The sequence below is a fragment of the Dermacentor albipictus genome, chromosome 1, assembly GCF_038994185.2.
Source record: "Dermacentor albipictus isolate Rhodes 1998 colony chromosome 1, USDA_Dalb.pri_finalv2, whole genome shotgun sequence".
Taxonomy (NCBI): domain Eukaryota; kingdom Metazoa; phylum Arthropoda; class Arachnida; order Ixodida; family Ixodidae; genus Dermacentor; species Dermacentor albipictus.
In genome coordinates this window covers 45,325,683-45,346,555 of record NC_091821.1, presented here as the reverse complement: position 1 = coordinate 45,346,555, position 20,873 = coordinate 45,325,683, and the positions used below count along the sequence as shown (strand labels likewise).

At 44.6% G+C, this 20,873-nt stretch overlaps 1 protein-coding gene across 1 annotated transcript in view; it reads left to right on the top strand.

Annotated features, from left to right (window-relative positions):
* The window catches only part of LOC135906084 (sulfotransferase 1B1-like), a 456,107-nt gene extending 435,586 nt beyond the window's left edge, over positions 1-20,521 (top strand). The window contains exon 8 of the mRNA XM_070532861.1: positions 19,534-20,521. Coding sequence (XP_070388962.1) covers positions 19,562-20,521 — 960 coding nt within the window. The 5' untranslated portion in view covers positions 19,534-19,561. The remainder of the gene's footprint in view (positions 1-19,533) is intronic.
* The last annotated feature ends 352 nt before the right edge of the window (positions 20,522-20,873 follow it).

Below are 20,873 nucleotides of genomic sequence, written 5' to 3'. Positions count from 1 at the left end.
CTTCCTTTAGAAATGTATGGAGGTCGTCAAAATGACGCGCACGTAGTCCTGCACCTTGTACTAAAGTGCAGTTTATTCGCTGATACACTTCTGATCCTTCAACGCATGGAATCATTCTTCATTGAAGCAATCACGTACAGGAAATTGCTAGGCCAAGTACCTCTCAGTTAATGTCATGGAACAAAGAAAATACCGGAAACCACACCGAGAGGCTGACAATGTGTATTTTTTGTCTATATCAGTCGTTCTGAAACAATGACAGTGTTATGCATTTAGGCAAGGCAGGAAATGTTTCACATTTCGACTGATTCGTTTCCGGAACATTGAACGCGGTACATTCACACTGTGAACGGATGCGGGTCCTTTATTTCACTGAGGCCTAAGCAGAGCAACTCACTGTGTAGACTGAGATTCGAGCGAAGCCAGAGAGCATAGGAGCTTGTTTTTCTGTAAACCTGCAATACTGCAGAGGACAAATAGTGTGCTGGCTGTCGTGACGATAGCCATCACGATTGTTGAGGAACTTGGGAACTGTTGTAACGTGTGTGCGTCCTCTTTAGCACTTTTCCTGAGCTGGACAATATCCGCAAAATAAGTTGTGTCGCCTGTGTGGTCAGCTCGTACAATCATTCGACCTTTGTGAAGGTGTTCATTCCAACGTGGGCGTAGTTTTAATGCGTTCGCCTTCTTAGGGCACTTCACGCACATTCCGGGATCTATCTATCTATCTATCTATCTATCTATCTATCTATCTATCTATCTATCTATCTATCTATCTATCTATCTATCTATCTATCTATCTATCTATCTATCTATCTATCTATCTATCTATCTATCTATCTATCTATCTATCTATCTATCTATCTATCTATCTATCTATCTATCTATCTATCTATCTATCTATGTTTGTATATAACCACTTTCCCGCCTACCTGGTTCACTAGGTAGTCAGTGGTCGAATGGGTCGCGCATCGGGCTGCTGTGCTGTGAGGGAACAGGGTTCGAAACCAACCCTTGGACCAACTTGGGTCACTGAGTATGTGGCGTCGCGTACGTACATACGTACGTACCTCCCCCCCCCCCCCTCTTCAACGAACACATGGTTCGTCGACATGGGTGACTGTAGACGCAGTACTTTGTAGGAATCTCTATTACCATCTTGGAGTAGTGGGTCCGTGCCACTCTGCCTGCGCTGTTCTCCTTTAAACATCTTTGATGCCAACGTGGATTACTGGGCATTAGCCACTGGGAGTGCGGCACACAGCAATGAAGAAAAAAATCCCTTAAATTTTTCCGGTGCTGAACGGAATCAAACCCGCGTCACAAGGGTTCCTCAAGCACACCAATTCAACGCATTAGCAGGCTGCGACAGAAATGCAATGGGAATGTGCCGCTCTTCAATGAAGTTCTCGCCTATTTGGTTCATTGAGTATGTGCCACTGTTCTTGCGACAAGCGAGGGAAAAATTCTCATCGTTCGAAGGCACCGGCATGCCACACTTCTGGTCTCTGAGGCCACGCCCGGAATCGAAACCACAAAACATGGATTCCTCGAGGACAGCAACCCGATGCTTTAGTAGGCTGCGATTCAAATGCATGGCACCATGAATGCACTGGATATTTGCCTGTTACCAACTTGGGTTACTGAGTCAGTGCCGGCAAGGGTGTGCGGCAAGTGAGGTAACGATTCTCAGCGTTCGCAGGCACCAGCATGCCACGCCTCTCGTCTTGGAGGCCACGTGCGGGCCCCTCGGCAACGCCACTATAGGTACAATGAATCAATACCAACTTGTCCAGCAGGAAGTTCTCTTAAGCCACTACGTGTTGCAGCACGTCCAGAAGAAAGCGCGAGAAAGGAGCCCGGTTGTAACATTTGCGACTCTAAGCGTTCGCACGCACCGGCACGCCATGCTTTTCGGAGACCACACGCAGACTTCACGGCGGCTGCGCTAGATGGCACCGAGTGCTCTTAGGAAAGTGCGAACGAGGCGTCCCACTGCAGTACACGCCTCATACATAACTCCATTCGACGAAGGCAATGTGTTGTGTCGCTATAATGATGCAATGCTGAACGCACAAAACGAGAGATATATGGTGCGATTTTCATTCGCGCCAACAGCCGCACCCAACACTCTCTCAGCAGGTTCGGACGATATGAAGTGTCGGATCACTCGCCTTGCTCGTGACGAAATCGCCGGCGTAGAAGCCGCAGCAATCGTCTGTGGGAATTTATAAAAGATAATTGCTAAATTGTAGTTGAATAACTTTTTATAAATAAAATTTTGTACTATTCAAGCAGACCGATAGCATTACAGTGCTGTGAACTGTGGGTGATGATACGGATTGCATGATTTTGTATATGCTGAATTGAACTGCCACGGCGCGGTTTTTCTATCCAGTTTATATGGTATTTACGTCTGTCTACTATAACTAGCCCTGGGAGTGTCTGTCAACCAGCGCCAGCACTCACTGACATAGGGGTAGATGTAAAACATGCTATCAACCACAGGCGTCACAACGTACGTGGACTTTTTTTAGGATAGTAGCAACTGGTCAATAAACCCACATATGCTCTCTGCAGGCATCAAACTTGCCGGATTCGAAACACTCGCTATGTAATGAACGAGAAGACAGGAAGCCGAGGAGCCCGAGTTTTATTCGTGATATCATAAGAAGTCATCAAATAATGACACGAAGGGCAGCATGGGAGATATGTTCTTTCAACAACAATCATTTCCTGTTTACTATTTATTTCTTTAATACAATTCGCAAGAGCAAATAATTTCCCCGATGCTGTGCTTCGGGCCAATGTTTATTCGCTTTTTATAATATGACGAATAAAAATCGGTCACCTCGGTTTCCTGTCTTCTCTTTCAATAGATAGCGAAGATATCGAATCCGGCAGCTTTGATGCCTACCGACCGATCGACCGTCAGGCGAACAGACAAGACAAGACAGACATGTCTTGGGGGAGCTCTCATATTGCCACAAAAGAGGAAATGAACATTATTTACTTAATAATGTCCCCGTGTCAACTTTTAAATGCAGTATAGCGAGGGTATCTTTAAAACGGACGTTTGGGCGAGTAGGTAAGCCATATTTGAAACAGAACAGCACGGTTTTGACGGGGACAGCAGGGAGAACGACACGGCAGCGCTCATCTGTGTCGTTCTCCCTGCTGTCCCCGTCAAAACCGCCCTGTTCTATTTCAAATATGGGTATCTTGCTGTCGGCGCCCGCTTGCAGCAAAAGGGAGCTGCACTTCAATAAATTATACCTTATATTTTCCTGACCTTGCATACAGCAAAACCACATATCATTTCCCTGTTTTGCCTGCAGCGTTTTTCAAGCACCGAACCCATTCCACACAAGGGATCGAAAGCGATCGCCTTACGGTACTAATTTTAATGCCATCTCCACGCAGGCTGTAGAGCTCTAACGACTTATGTCTTTAATAATCCTAGTTGATAATCGACAATTAGTACAAAAATTTCTAGGTTTGCATTTCAGGGAAAGGTCAGATCGTGCGAGAAATTGATGCTTCGAGAATACGTATATATTATAAGAATAAAATGTGGAGCTCTATTGTTTCCTGGCGGTGCTAATAGCGGATATCGCTTCAGCTAGCAGCTGGCGATTGGTGGGCAAATGTTACGAGCGGAAATGCTGTGTGCACAGTACGAAATACAATGTTAACCATAAAACGCCCGCAAATCTCTCGTTCTTTTTGAGGCATACGACGGCGGAGCCAGCACTTTGCGGACGAACCTCGATCGCTTATCAGCATTATATCTGTGAGTACTAAAGCTAGTTGGGGGACGAGCAAGTCGCTTTTTATTTTGTCAAAGAATGCACAAGAATGCATGCAGAATGTTGGGCTAGTTGGTGTTGATGCAGTTTCTGTGACATGGTTAATAGCGTGAGCAAGACTAGCGGAACATGGAGTGCGACAGGACACAGCGCTAGAGTAGGTGTTGATGCAGTTTCTGTGACATTGTTAGAAGCGCTAACAACATTTACGTAAAAAAATGGTGTGGAACAGAAAGAGCGCTAGAGTTGATGCAGTTTCTACATGTGACGTAGTTACTAGCTCGAACAATACTAAAGAAAAAAAGGGTGGGACAAGATAGAGCGCTAGACTTGGTGTTGATGCAGTTTCTGTGACAAAGGTACTCGGCGCAAGCAAGACTAGCGGAAAAAACGGTTGCACAAGACCGAGGGTCAGAGTTCGTGTTGATGCAGTTTCTGACATACATACTACACTCCAAAAACAAAGAGAGTTCCGGGCACTCTCTTTGAGGGAGTATCTGCTTGTCCCATATTTAACTCTTTTCGAGAGTAGATTGACCCTCTTTCAGAGAGAGTAGGGTAACTCCACCACAAGGGAGTGCTAGTACTCTTCCGGAGAGTGCTAATACTCTCCCCACAGAGAGAATAGTACTCCCCCAGTCCGAGTGATTCTACTCCTCCAAACTGAGTACTTCTGCTCTTCCAAGCCGAGTGTTTCTACTCCCCCAAACAGAGTGCTTGTACTCCTTCAGAACAGAGTGCTAGTGCTCTTCCCAATAGTGTGAAAGCACGATGTAGATCCATGGTCACGTTAGAAGGGATGCGCAATACTTACATGTGGGGAATATTTGATTCCTTCATAAGCAGCTCCTGCACTTATGCTTGGTGAATGGGATGTAATCTGTACTCACCGAGTTACTCAAATGAAAAAATTTCTCTTAAAAGGTCAAAATCTTTATTGATCAGTCAGAAGACAAACTGAATAATAATTTGAGAAACATACTGACAAACACATAAAATCAGATTACAATGATGCTCATGAACTTTAGAACATATCTTGTAATAAAACATAAGTATATTCTCTAATGTTTCATCAGTATTACATTGTAGAAATATCCTTTAATTTCAATTAGCTCCTTCTTTTCAAAAATAAAGTATACAATGGAAAATTAAACATAGAACAAAAGTGTGCCAACCCACAAAGTATTGACACTATGATCGATTAGAAATATGCACCACATTACTGACCAGCAAGCGCATTTCTGGCACAAAACGTGTGCACTTATATGGCAGAGGTTATCAGATGAGCTGCTAAGCATGGGGCTGGTAATATAGATAAATTGTGCAAGAAACTTTTTTGTGTGCCATATTCAAAGACACCAGCTCATATGATAACGTCCTGTATAGCGCATGGATGTTCCTGACTGAGAGTAGTGCATTTAGAAATGTGTTGTATATATTGATGTGAGGCCGCAGGTCTAGCTACCGTTGCTGATATTTCACATAAAATTATTAATGTATGGGCTGCACCCCATTGTTTCTAAGTGTAACTTGTCGTGGTTTTGCAGCAATATCTTGCCCGGTCTCAAAGCGGTACAGAGGCGTACCATATTTCCTGTTCGGTTGGCCTCCTCACGAAAGTAGTTTCCTGGTGCTGTTGGGGTTGATCCGTTACAGTTTCTCAAAAATCAATAAAATTAAGTTTACAGTATTATCTAGTGTGCAGCAAATGAGTAGAAAACTGCAAGGTGCATTGGCATTAAAATCTTGCGCATCAAATTTCTTGTCATATATGGTAGCTTTACATTTCCATTACAGTAAGAATGCTATACTTCTGAGGAGGAGCTTGATAATTTCATGATCGATTATTGTGACTCGTTGAATATGCGATCTAACTAAAGTATAGCATGGTTTCAGATGTGAACCAAAAATCAGATGTAACAAATATGACGCATCAAAGACAACATAAGCACAAGTACAGGCAGGGAAGCGCACGAAAGAAACAGAAAAGCAAGACATAAATTGAGAATGGCACCATCCTGTTTCACTTATCCCTTCCATGCATGTGGATTTTGCATGCGACTATGCATATACTTGCACAATGAAGAAACTACCTGAAACCAAAGCTTTTTTTTCTACTGAAGTGGTTAAGATGCGCTAAGGTAAGAAACATTATCGCACTTCACAGAATCTGCGTCTCAAAACAAGTACATATGTGTCTGGGAAGATTAATACATCGCCTCACTCTGCACTCCATCTTAAGTCCAGAAATTTACTATGTGCAAAAATGCTTTTTATTTTGCCTTATAAAAATTATGTCTACAAAGCCATGAAACTAAGGGGCTTTTGCTTAACACTATATGTTCACATCCGCCAATTGATGAACAAGTGTTCTACTCAGATGCTCTCAGTTCTTTGCATTGAACACATCTCTACCTCCACTAGCATATTTGGTTGGCAAGCAGACTGAGTCACCCTAATCAAGATATCAAATACCTGCCAGAAGCTTTCATATGACTATTTCACAGAAGGAGAAACCACAATTTAACATTTTTAAAATAATTTTCAATTCCAAGTGACTCTCCGGCTTCTAAGAGGTAAGGTGTACACCACTGTGTACACAGTTAAAGGCCTCAATTGCTCCTTGCTATTGCTTCGGGAGCCGCAAGTGGTTCTAATTAACTGGTTTCGTGAGCATGCACGTTAACGATAATCACTTCTTAATCATGGGATTCCCTTCCCCCAATGCTTCCCCTTTATGAAGCCTAAAAGGAAGCCATACTTCTAAAATTACGTGTAAGAAATGCATAAAACGGAAGACATGAAAATCTGTCTGCTTCATGTCAGCATTTAAAATACAGAATCACGGTGGTTTGTATTTGCACCCTTGCATTCAAGTGCTGTTAAATGTAAGCTATTAAAGCTGTTAAATGTATGTAAGCACCTAACCAAGCATGAGCTGTTCCTTTTCATAGTGAACGCAGGCACCTTGCTCATTGCAAGTATGTACCGTGTCACTAAGCAAATATGCAATTTCATTGTACCACTATTTTTTATCACATGGATATATCTGTTGAGAGGCAAGACAAAGAGCAGTCTCTTCTCACAAAACTAATCAGCTTTTTTAAGCACATTTCCTACTTTTCAATGACACTTGCTCCTATGTGTTTGTCTCCAGAGAGCATACTTGATTTTCACTTTCCCATCAGAGACATTACGTAAATATAACATGTTAAGATGACTGCCTAGATCCCGTGAGAATTTTCACCTTCGTGTGACGTACTGTATTTTCATTCTGTTGACATTTTGTCAAATGGTACACCCAATGTACCCACATTCTAGTTTTCTCGTCCAGATTGCATGGCAATGTATTTTGATTCTTTGGCGTGCGCTCCTCTGCATTACGTGGAGTCACACTGGGCTCGCTCTTTGACATCCATGTGTCCTTGAAACTGCCTTCTTGCGTTATATAAAGCGGGTGCCTGAAAAATATCGTGTGCAAAAGTTAACACGAGCACTTGGTGTACACGACATCAAGACAGTCAAAGTCACAGCACTAAAAGAAAGTCTTAGTTCTTAGTCTTCCTACTGAAATGCATGCGAAACATCTAAATGACTGAAACAGTCAACTGCTAAACTAACTTAAATTTTTAGATTTAAACAAGAAAGAAATAACCGGAAGTTCATCCTCGTTCAGCCTTAATGTTAAAATGCTGCTAATAAATAGAATATGAGTCATTCTCAGATGTCATGAGTTTGTGATTAGTCTGGTGTGTCGCAAACAGCCCTTGTGCCACATCCTAAGCACGTGCCCAGTGTGCCCCCCGCACCATCTGTGGTTGTGCCACTGCTCAAGCCATAATTTGAGGATCATATCTGCAAACATAATGGCCAGTAGGCATCAAAATATGGTCCTTCAGTTCAATGCATATGACTGGATGTGCTTATAAGAAAGGGCCACAGGGCTTGTTATGGCAAGCTTACTCACATTGCTATAATAACAAGACAGTTCACTGGGGCCTTCATCTAATCTTATTAAAAGGCATGAACTTATTTTCATATATGAGGTGCGCAATGGAGTTCATTTTTGACAGACTCGACTAGTGCTGCAGTTTGAAATCTAGCACTTTACATTCTTGAAGGAATGTAGAAGTTGCAGTTAGACCCCAGTTATTAGTTGATTAGACGAACTCTTTGTTTTGTGTACGACAGACGACTGGTAACACAGAATTAAAGCAACGTTTTATTTTGATACTTTTATTTCTTCACTAAAAGTATTAAAGCAATAAACACATTTTGATCTGCCATGGAGTAGCAAGATGCACACATTATGCTTGTGACCTTGAGAGGAAGGGTGATTTAGCTGTTCATCTGACGTAACACTGAAACGCCAACTCATATTACCAAATGCACAGGCATGTTCAAAACAACAAGCGTATGCAAAGCGCCCGTGCAATCGGAATTCCACACTGCAGCCCTTATATTCAATGCCGATGCATAACACGCTGCTTGACAATTCACCAAGTTCCTAGACATAAGCATCTTTTCAGATTCGCACCGGGCTCGAAAACCTCAACAGGAGACATAAAATCAGACATATAATCACACCATTTCAAAACATAAGTAAAAACAGTTCAGTCTTAGGGCTAAACACCATGAGAGCGATTTAGTGCGCGACGGCGACGAGCGACAGCTTCGAGCGACAAAACGGGCCGTCGCTTGAACAGATCGCTCGGTTGTGGAAATCTAGAAATCGTCGCTTGTCTCCCGGAAGTGCTATGAGCGACTAGCCAATAGCGCGAAGCGGGAACTGGGTGTACATCGCTCAAATATTACTGATTGTCGTGCGGAACTAGCAATAGATTTAATTTTTATACGTGCAAGGATAAGAACCTACTGCAAGACCTTCGCAAATATTTTATGCTACTTTTTTACAGTAAAATACATCAACTTAAATTACTAAAGCACGCATCAGGCGTGTTTGCAGCCCTCATACCGGCAGCACCGGGGAGGCGTCACTCAAGATCGTCGCTCGCACGGAGTACGACTTGTAGGCGACAAGCGAACGCGACAGCCATCTCCATCGCATCGCTTGTAGCTGTCGCGCGCAAGGTCGCTTTTATGGGCTTTATACTTTATTCAGCATAAAACAAGGATTCCTCATGCCTTTTCGGTAAGTTCAAGATAACGCGTCCAACTGACCTCTTGCAGCGTGCAGCTGAATGCCTGCGGCAACGTTTCTAACTAGCACTGTCGCTGCACGTAACTTCAGTGGTCGCAGATTACCTATGGGCAAGACACCGTCGAGCGCGCGACTTGTTTATAACGAAAGCATGCCGCCAGCAAAATGACGCCTTCTGTTACGTGCCTCCTTATATCAAAAGCGTTCCGTACGCAGTAGACTGCCAAACTGAATAAATTCAAACACACAAAACGCACGCTGAGCACGCTCCGCATAGGCTCGGAATCATGGGCTGGTGAAACGTTGGCGGTGAACGCACCGGGAAACGCTGGCGGTGAACGCTATGCACGAAGGGCGAGCTTTCTGGTGAGACGCGGCCTCTTGCGTGGGCCGCGTTGGAAGGATGGATGGGTGGATGGATGGATGCTATGGGCGTCCCCTTTGGAACGGGGCGGTGGATTGATCCATTACGCTTTTGTTATTATATTACCGAATAACCTACATATGTTAAAGCAAAAAAAAAGAAAAGGCAAAAAGACCTACAATGAATTCCCATAACCAAACTTTCTGCACCCCTATTATGAACTTCGTTTTTTCACGCCTCCGTTGTTTGTCGTTTCGGTATTTCCACCAATCTTCCAATTGCCGCTTACTAATCTCTACTGCGGACATGTTTACTTCCCCCCTGCCCTCGCTGAACCCTCGGGCTTCAAGGAGGCCAGAGGTGCCAAAAGCGACCGCTGGGCAGATATCTTCACATTCTGAAAGACATGCTCCATCGTTTCCCTAGCTCTGCCGCAGCAAGCAGATGCTCCTTCTTCCTTGTTGTATCTCGGTTTAACAGTGCGTGTTCTAAGGCATCCTGATCTAGCTTCGAAATGTAAAAAGCATCCCTTTGATTTATCATAAATAGTTTGCTTCCTGATTTTGTTTTTTGCCTCTTCAGTAGTTACTCACAGCAGGTTTCTTTTCCATTGCCGCCACCCATGAGATTTTTTCAGCCTCTCTGACTTTCCGCTTGACGTTCTTTGTTGCCATGTTGCTCACCATACAGGTCGCATACGTGCTGGTAAGCTTCCTAGCTCTTTTCCAACACTGTGAATCAATGTTTTTCCTGTAGAAATACCTGGATAACTCTCGCAGCCCATTTGCTTTCTTCCAAATTCCTCAGTCACTCATCATAATACTTTTTTCTGTGAGCTTCCCTCACTTCAAAACAAGTCCAGCCCTTATCACCCTGCACAGCTTCATTTGTTGTCTTCCCGTGAGCGCCCGATGGGAGGTGTCCCACTGACCTTTGGTTGTCATCGAGTCTTGATTGTACCCCTGACTTTAAGTAAACAACCACATTTCGATATGTAAGTCCTTGAACCATTGCACCTTTTCACATACCGAGGAGCATCTCGTACCAGTTGTATCTCCATAGCGCTCTGTGTTTTATTATGGCCGCATTTCTCGTCCCCTTTACGGTTATTGTTTCTTCCTGTGTTTCCATATATCTGTTCCCTTCGTTAATCGATATCCCATGGCATCTCTATCCTTTCACGCGAGGTATTTCCTGGCCCTCTATTGACCCTGCCTGTCCAGAGTTTTCATTGAATACCGCAACACTTGATTTTTAACCCTAAATTTCAGACCTAGATTCTAGTCTTCCTGTCAACAGATATTATTCAGATGTTGCATATTGCTCTGCTTGTTAGCTAGCAATACAATGTCGTCAGCATCAAACAAACCTGGAAGCTGCTGCTCTACTACTGTACCCGCCTGTTCGTATGAGAGATTAAATACAATATTACTTCCTTCTAGCGCCCTATCCATCCTCACCAAGTACATGATAAACAGAACGGAGGAAAAGGGCAACCCTTCCTCAGTCTCTTGTTGATATCAACTTTCTCCTCGCTCCTCATCCCTACGCATACAACGGAAACGGTATTTTCTAGGTAAATCTCTCTCAAAAGCTGTAGACAATCATCACCTAAGTCTTCCCCTTCCAGAATTTCTCCCAAAATGTTACGGTCTACGTTGTCCTGCGCTCGTGTAATGTCTAAAAAGACCCCATATAACGGTCTTTTTTCTACTCTGAAAATTTCAACTCCCTGAGTCAGAGCAAATAAGTTATCATCCGGACGCCTACCGATTCTGAAGCCATTCTGAAGTTCTTCCAAAACGCCATTATTCCCTGCCCATGCTTGCAGCTTTAACTTAATGGCGTGCATTCTAACACGTATATTACCGATGTAATAGTCAATGGTCTATACGAGTGAATTCTATCTTTATTCCCCTAGCTTTATAAATTAAATTCATTCTACTTTGTCGCCAACTGTCTGGTATTCGTCTATATTTTAAGGTTTTTTTCTACTGTTTCCAACAGAGCTTCCTTACTTTTTGTCCTAGTTCTTTAATCAGCGTAATGGGAGCCTCGTCTAGGGATGTGGCTATGCGCTTACGAAAGTCCTCTTCGGGTTTTTTCCAGGTGAAATTTATGAGCCCCAGCTCCTTTTCCATCTGGTTTTCATTCATGCACATTTTTTTTCCTCGAATACAACCTCGTCATTGCCTTGGAATAATTCGGCTACTGTTTTTCACATATAATTTAATGCTGCGTCCCCTTTCAGTTTGTTTCCATCGTGGTTTAGGATATGTTGTATTGTGCCAGGCTTGCTGTCTAATAAGTTTATGTGGTTGGAAAATATTCTAGGCGCGGCCTTGTTTTTCACGCGTATTTCTGACAACCAACGCTCACTTTCACCATTTATCTTTGCTTTAACCAGTATTTCAACCAGGAATTTTTTCTCCCGCTATATTTCCCATTTTATGGTTACTCCATCCTGCGGTAACTGCGCTTTCTTTTTTTTCTTTTTTTTTGCCTGCCTGTGCTCTTGGGATGCTTTCTGTGGTTCGGCCATTGCTTCTCGTATCACCCTATTCCACTAGCTTTTTTGGTTTCTTTTCTTTCTTTCCAACGAGGATGTCGCTTCTCTTTCCATATTTCTGTCGTTATTACACTTAGACTAGGGTTGCCGCGGAAGGACTCCTGTCCCACTTCGCATGCCAGCGGGATGTTTCAGTGCTCTTTTGCAGGTCCGCTGGGCACGCGGCCACATTGCCCGGTGCGACGGAGGCGAGCGCCATCTGGAGGTGTTGTTAAGAACCGGGCGCGCCACTCTGTCGCCGCTCTGTGGCCGGTACATGAATGGTGAAAACGCTGGAAAGGGGGCTTGTGTTTGACTTTCCGCATTAACATAATCATGTTTTCTCATACATTCGAATTGCAATCCAACGGGATCATGACTGTAGGTTGTGTGTAAGTCGTACTTTATGATTTTTATTGCGTATTTTACTTTGAGAAAATCAATTAGTACAGTAACATCTTTGCACTACATGGAAGCCCTGCGTGATTGAGTTTCCTCGGTTTGGAATCATTTTTGCCGTAACCCTAATCGACGGTGGGCACGAGACACCGACGTCGCATGTTCTGCGACACAGAGCCTTTAACGTTCTCGCGTTCAAATATCAGGGCAAATTACTGCATCACATCTAAGCCAGGCTGCGGAAACTCCGTATAGATACCGTGGGGCGCTCGCTCGCATGCCGATAGGCTGCGCCAGCGCCGCTTCTACCACTGGCGGCTGCTGGGTATCGAACTGGAAACAATTCACAAACAAAACAGTGCCTCCGTGTCGTCACTCATGAGGTCAGAAGGTTGAGGGAGAGGGCTGCTGCGGAAAGCCTCCTTTCTTGCTTCGCATGCCAGCGGGATGTGTTCGTGCTCTCTTGCGGGGCCGCTGGGCCCGCGGTGACATTGGCCAGCTCGCGGAGACCGGAGACCCCGCTGAAGGGGGTGGAGTTTACTAAGCGTTTTTTATTGCGGTAACATTTATATCGACACTCCAGGCGCATTTCTCCGTCGCCATCGCCGTGAGCTTCCGTACAAAGTCCTATGGCGATATAACCGTCGGTGCGCGCCGTGTGCTGTATGTGCGAGTGAAAGCTTGCGAGCGTGAGCCGGCGGTCGCTCCTCAATCTCGCGCACGCAAGCGAGGAAAGCGGGGAGAAAGCGCGCCGTCTTCCGGCTGCTGTGAATCGCACCGGCGCGTCACCCACGTGCTGCCTCCCGCGATCTCCCGTTTAGGGAGGCAGACGCACCACACTTCGGTCCCTTTGGAATGTGCTGCGCGAGACAGATTGTCCGCGCCAGCCAATATATCGCGAAATGAATACACGTATAAAGCTGCGCTTAAATTTCGCATTAAGGAGTATCATAATCGTTGGTGGCCACGCCGCCATTGGAATCAGAACATGGCAACGTTTAACGCTAGAACGTTTTCTAGTGAGGCGAGTCTAGCAGTGCTATTGGAGGGATTAGAGGGGAGTAAATGGGATATAATAGGGCTCAGTGAAGTTAGGAGGACAAAAGAAGCATATACAGTGCTAAAAAGCGGGCACGTCCTGTGCTACCGGGGCTTAGCGGAGAAACGAGAACTAGGAGTCGGATTCCTAACTAATAAGAATATAGCTGGTAACACACAGGAATTCTATAGCATTAACGAGAGGCTGGCAGGTCTTGTTGTGGAACCTAATAAGAGGTACAAATTGAAGGTCGTACAGGTCTACGCCCCTACATTCATTCATGATGACCAGGAAGTCGAAAGGGTGGAATCGATGATGGAAAAAGTTAAAACAAAATACACTATACTGATAAGCACTTCAATGCCAAGGTAGGCAAGAAGTAGGCTGGAGACAAGTCAGTAAGGGAATATGGCATAGGCACTAGAAATAGCAGGCGAGAGCTATTAGTAGACTTTGCAGAACAGAATAATATGCGGATAATTAATGGCTTCTTCCGCAAGCCGGATAGCCGAAAGTGGACGTGGAGGAGCCCGAATGGCGAGACTAGAAATTATATAGATTTTATACTCTGCGCTAACCCTGGCATCATGCAAGATGTGGACGTGCTCGGCAAGGTGGACTGCAGTGACCATAGGATTGTAAGAATTAGAATTAACCTAGTCTTGAGGAGGGAACGGAAGAAACTGGTACATAAGAAGCCGATCAATGAGTTAGCGGTAACAGGAAAAATAGAGGAATTCCGGATCAAACTACTGAACAGGTATTCGGCTTTAACTCAGGAAGAGGACCTTAGTGTTGAATAAATGAACGACAACCTTATGCGCATCATTAAGGTGTGTGCAATAGAAGTCGGTGGCAACTCCGCCTGACAGGATACCAGTAAGCTATCGCAGGAGACGAAAGATCTGATCAAGAAACGCCAATGTATGAAAGCCTCTAACCGTACAGTTAGAATAGAACTGGCAGAACTTTCGAAGTTAATTAACAAGCGTAAGACAGCTGACATAAGGAAGTATAATATGGATAGAATTGAACATGCTCAGGAGTGGAGGAAGCCTAAAAGCAGTAAAGAAGAAACCAGGAATTGGCGAAAATGAGATGTATGCGTTAAAGGGCCCCTGAAACGGTTCGGACAAATTTTGTAGATGCGTAGGGTACAGCTTAAGTAGAACATTCACACCACAACTTAAGTGAAGCGTTACGTATTAACGGAGCTACAAGCGATTACAAGTTACCCTCCTCTCTAGCCATGCTTTTCCTCCTCAACTCGTTCGCCGAGCGATCGGGGCTAAGCTCCGCGTTCACTGGTTCTGCGTCACGATGCGACGTCACATCGTCAACTTCAGGTTGTTTTGGAGCCCGCCAGCGCGAAACCTCTCCGCTAGCCGCTTGGCCGTCGACCCCAAGCGAGAGCTATCGAAGCAGCGTGCGTTAGGAGCATTCTGTCGTAGCGCCGAACGTGTCTGGTATTCCGGTAATGACACACTAGCTGAACGTTTCGGCGGAACGGTGGAGGCATAAACTCAAGTTGATGACAAAATTTTAGTGTACCTTTAGCGTAGCTAAACGCTCGGTCCAGCCACCTGTTGCCACCCACGGTCCAGCCACCCGTTGGCGCAGAACTTGACCAGCCAAAGAAAGAGCTAATATAGCTCTAACCAAGTGTAAAACATTTCAAACATTCACAAAAACGACATTTCAACGATTACACTCCTGCAAAAAATTTACACCAACAGCAAAGAAGAATACATTTTGTTACTGCTACTAGGTGTGGTTGAGCTCTATGCCACCAGGTGGCTTCACCGTGCAGACCATTCACATTTGCACTTCTGTTCATCCCCTGAAACGACAAGCAAGCGGACATGGCCAGGCCCTGTCCCCTTGCGCTTGCGTTTACCCCAATACCGGACTCGCGAAACGCTGTTGCGTTAGTAATCTTCCGGTGTACAGTGATGGCCGTGATCGCGCAAATCCTGGCGCCTATCAGATAGCGGTAGTCCGATGCGCTGCAGCCAGTCCGCAGCTTGACATATTGTCAGTCGCTACGTTTGTTGTCCACAAGGCAACAAAGTCGAATCATAGTGCTCGCGAAAAGACTGAGACCGACTCTGACCGCGGAGCTCTCGTCAAAATGGAGTACGTTGTAACACAAGCAGACGACACTTGCTGTGTGCCGGAAGTGCTTAAGTGTACTGAAAAATTGTTTTTGTGATTCTCTTTATGTTACTTTACTTTTATAAAAACAAATTAACTAACATTCCAACTATTACGAACATCATTTGTTTACCATAAATTTGGAAAAATTATCGATCACGCGCCCTGGTCAGCCATTCGGATAGCTCGCCCCACTGACGTCATATGGGTGATTTCCGTCTTATGGGGGGAGGACGAAGCAGTCTCTGCGCGTTGAGGACGGTTAGTCTTCACAGCCTCAACGGCCCCTACCTACGTGTAGGTTAAGAGGCGGCCACCTTAGCTCGGTGGAATAAAAAAAGTTTTCAATCAATCAATTCCGTCATATGGGTAGGGGAGGCTTAAAATTCTGCCGAGCAGTGTGCTGCGATCGGCAGCGATGTGCATTTTTAAAACCTTGTAATAAATTACACACTTTACGCGGAGCACTTAGATGTGTCAATTAATGATCAGAAGGACCTACTCTAACGACTCAGTGTGTTTGTAGAAAATCATCAAAATCGTTTCAGGGTCTCTTTAAGAGACAAATCCGGCAATATCATTACTATTATGGATAAGATAGTTCAAGTGGCTGCGGAGATCTATAGAGATTTATACAGTACCAGTGGTACCCACGACGATAATGGAAGAGAACAGTCTAGGGGAGTTTGAAATCCCACAATCCAACGCCGGCAGAAGTAAAGAGAGCCTTGGGAGCTATGCAATGGGGGAAGGCAGCTGGGGCGGATCAGGTAACAGCAGATTTGTTGAAGGATGGTGGGCAGATTGTTCTAGAAAAACTGGCCACCCTGTATACGCGATGCCTCATGACCTCGAGCGTACCAGAATCATGGAAGAACGCTAACATAATCTTAATCCATAAGAAAGGAAACGCCGAAGACGTGAAAAATTATAGACCAATCAGCTTACTGTCCGTTGCCTACAAAGTATTTACTAAGGTAATCGCAAATAGAATCAGGAACACCTTAGACTTCTGTCAACCAAAGGACCAGGCAGGATTTCGTACAGGCTACTCAACAATAGACCATATTCACACTGTCAATCAGGTGATCGAGAAGTGTGCGGAATATAACCAACCCATATATATATATATATATATATATATATATATATATATATATATATATATATATATATATATATATATGTGTGTGTGTGTGTGTGTGTGTGTTTGTTGGCTTCTCATTATATGACTCTAATTATCGGGTCCCACGGTTAACCCCCTTTCTTCTCGTTTATATATATATATATATATATATATATATATATATATATATATATCATTGATTACGAGAAAGTGTTTGATTCAGTCGAAACCTCAGCAGTCATGGAGGCATTACGGAATCAGGGTGTACACGAGCAATATGTAAAAATGCTGAAAGATATCTATAACAGCTCCACAGCCACCGTAGTCCATAAGGAAAGCAACAAAATCCCTATAAAGAAAGGCGTCAGGCAGGGAGATACGATCTCTCCAATGCTATTCACAGCGTGTTTACAGGAGGTATTGAGACACCTGAATTGGGAAGAATTGGGGATAAGAGTTAATGGAGAATGCCTTAGTAACTTGCCATTCGCTTATCATATTGCCTTGCTTAGTAACTCAGGGGACCAATTGCAATGCATGCTCACTGACTTGGACAGGCAAAGCAGAAGGGTAGGTCTAAAGATTAATCTGCAGAAAACTAAAGTAATGCTGAACAGTCTCGGAAGAGAACAGCTATTTACGATAGGTAGCGAGGTACCGGAATTGGTAGGGGAATACATCTACTTATGGCAGGTAGTGACCGCGGATCCGGATCATGAGACTGAAATAATCAGAAGAATAAGAATGGGTTGGGGTGTGCTTGGCAGGCATTCTTGGATGATGTACAGCAGGTTGCCATTATACCTCAAGAGAAAAGTGTATAACAGCTGTGTTTACCAGTACTCACGTACGGGGGAGAAGCATGGAGGCTTACGAAAAGGGTTCTACTTAAATTGAGGACGATGCCACGAGCTATGGAAAGAAAAATGACGGGTATAACGTTAAGGGATAGAAAAAGAGCAGATTGGGGGAGGGAACAAACGCCAGTTAATGACATCTCAGCTGAAATCAAGAAAAAGAAATGAGCATGGGCAGGACATGTAATGAGGAGGGAAAATAACCGATGGTCATTAAGGGTTACGGACTGGATCCCAAGGGAAGGGAAGCGTAGCAGGGGGCGGCAGAAAGTTAGGTGGGCGGATGAGATTAAGTAGTTTGCAGGGACAACATGGCCACCATTAGTACATAACCGAGATAGTTGGAGAAGTATTGGAGAGGCCTTTGCCCTGCATTGGGCGTAACCAGGCTGATGATGATGATGATGATGATCGTTGGTGAATTTTTTTATGACACGTTTACCTTGCAAGCTTCTATTCATTTTTGAAGCACTGGCGCATCGCTCGTTCAGGCAAGTGCCAAGCAACTATTATGAGGAATATTTAGACAGCAAATCGTCGTTAACTACCAATATCCTCTGTTAAACTGAATTGCTTGAAAGTAGTCCCTTTGAAATTCCGAACTTGCATATAAGCTCAGGGCTCCAGTTCAGCTAGCCCACAGATAAAGTGGTAGTTAGCGTGAAGCAAATAACTTCCTGTCACCACCACTAATTTTGTTCGTGTGCAGTTAAGTGGATCGATTAAAAACTGGCCGATGACTCAGTCAACCAATACTCAACCCAATACAAATAAACTTATATAGAAAAAATATATAAATGTAAAAAAGTGGCCTCCACGCAGTGACGCACCAGAAGGCAACAAGGAATTACGTGCATGCATCGTATTGCCGTCATTGCTCTTGAAACTTCAGAAAACTTCACGGCTCTCTCTCTCTTTTTTTTTACTTTAGCCTTGGTTGTACATGTCGACAAAGAGTGCTCAAAGTATGCAGCCCAACAAACACGCCACTCAAGTCCTTCATTTAATGTCTTTCACCGGCAGCAGATGGGCTACCGTCATGACGAATGAGTCGAGTAACACAGTTTCTATGTCAGTCCACTCAGGCTTGCACAGAATTGGTTTACTCATGCAAAAAGAATACCTGCTCAGAAAATAGAATGAAATACTTGTACTTCCTTGTTGTCATTATGAAGCCTCAAAAAGTTCTCAGAACTGGAAATCTCGATGCTATAACACCACACGCCCCGATATTGACCATCTTCGTCTAATGCTTGGTTGACCTAGTTTCCGGCGTCTTCCGTTCGTTGCACACCTGATCAAGCTCCTCTGTCTTATTTTTCTCATCTTCAAACTTGGCACGATAACCGAAGCTGGTCACACGCAGTGGTTGCTTAGTGGCTTTGGTGGCATAGTGGCTTTGGCTGCTAAGCACAAGGTCGCGGGATCGACTCCCGTTCACGGCGGCCGCATTTCGACGGGGGCGAACACACCCGTGTACTTCTGTTTAGGTGCATGTTAAGGAAGCCCAGATGGTCCACATTTCTGGAGTCCCCCACTACGGCGTGCCTCATAATCAGATTGTGGTTTTGGCACGTAAAACCCCCATGATTTTTTTAAAGCTGATGACCGAGCGCGATGCCGGCGATGCCACTTGTGATATCGTTGAGCGATTGGGTCGAGTGAGCGGAGGCGAGCTCGATGGACGCACGAAGTCAACCCCTTCTTGCGATTCGCCCGATTTAAAATTGCAGAAAACAGAAATAAAAACCAGCTAAAGAGAAAGAAGAGTGATTTGCCGTTCACCCACATTTCTCTGTTTTAAAAAAACTTGAGAATGGCAAGAAATGCAAACATCCACATCTACTTCGTTTCACCGATCTTAGGATGCTGTCAACCGCTAGAAAAGCGCACGTTCCTTGAAACCAAAACTAGCACTTGCCTTGCGGGAGTTGTCTAGGCTTCTTTTCATATCTTTCGCATATTTGCTATATTCGCCCTGCTGTGTCGGTTCGTTCCTTTTCGCCATTGTCACTGCAGCATTTTCTCCTGGTGCACGGCTAAAAGAAGTTTGGGTTGGTTTTTTTTTCGTTTCAGAAGTCGACCTCACTGGGAAGTTGTTGCAATGTCTCGAAGGAAGCCTTACGCTCAAATTATAGACGGCGTCCCGCGCAGTCCCAACTTTGACCCGGATCTCTTGAGAGCAGCCCTGGAGTTCCGCGCCCAGAAAGGCGACCTGGTTCTCTCCACGTACCCCAAGAGTGGTACGCACTGGATGATGTACATCATACAGTCGATTCTAAAAGAAGGTGAACCAGTCAGCGGTTTTGATGAGTTCATGCACAACATGCGCGTTCTAGGGGTCGTCGAGTTCGACGCCTGGAAACCTAGTCTTCCACTACGCTTGTTTGCCACCCACCTGCCATTAAGCACCACTGCCATGAACAATGACGCCAAGTACGTCTACGTAGCGAGGAACCCGTGGGACTTGTGCGTCTCTTCCTACCACATGATCACTACCTTCGACGTTTATCGCTTCCGGGATGGAACCTTCGAGGAGCTGTTCGACGCGTTTCTGGAGGGTGACTGCGCTGGCCAGGGAAGCTACTTCGATCACATTGCGTCCGCTTATGCCCTGAGGAACCAGCCCAACCTTTTCTTTGTAACCTACGAGGAACTCAAGACGGATACTCGAGGTGTGATACTGAGACTGGCTCGGTTTCTGGGCGATGATTACGGCGATAAGCTGGAAAAGCAGGAAGCACTGCTTCAGGACATTGCGGATCGGTGCGCGAGCGACAACATGAAGCGCATCCTTGCACCTAAAACCCAAGATTTGGCCGACCGTGATTGGAACAACGCAACCTTGCGAATTTTCGCAGCCAACAACAGAGTTATTGTGGAGGACTTCAATCAGTTCAGCTACGTCAGGAAGGGTGAGGTTGGTGGCTGGCAGCGGTATTTTACTCGAGATCAACTGAAACGCTTAGAAGCTAGGATAAAGCAGCTTGAAGAGCATTCACGCGTAATGGATCTTTGGATGGACACTCGAGCAGCTGCCCTCAAGATTATTGCCAATGAATGAAAATAAATGAGCGAAGGTTTCCTTCAGTGGTCATCAACGAAAATAAAAGAAGAGAGTTTCACATGATTTTTTTTTCCATTACAGATATATCTTTTTATGTGTCCTCGACTCACTGCCTCAAGCTCTTTACGAGTGCAATTAATTATGCGCAGTTTTAGAATAATAATGGCGAGCAAACAGAAACGCAATACGTACGTAAAAAAAACGTTGTACTGACTGCACATGCTCCGTACGTTATTGGGTTTCTGTCATTTAGGTACGATGTGTTAAAGTACCTTATTACACGACTTCAACGCACGTTATGTTTACGACGTTTAGAAAGAGCGTTGTCAAACATGGCTGCAGCAGTGGC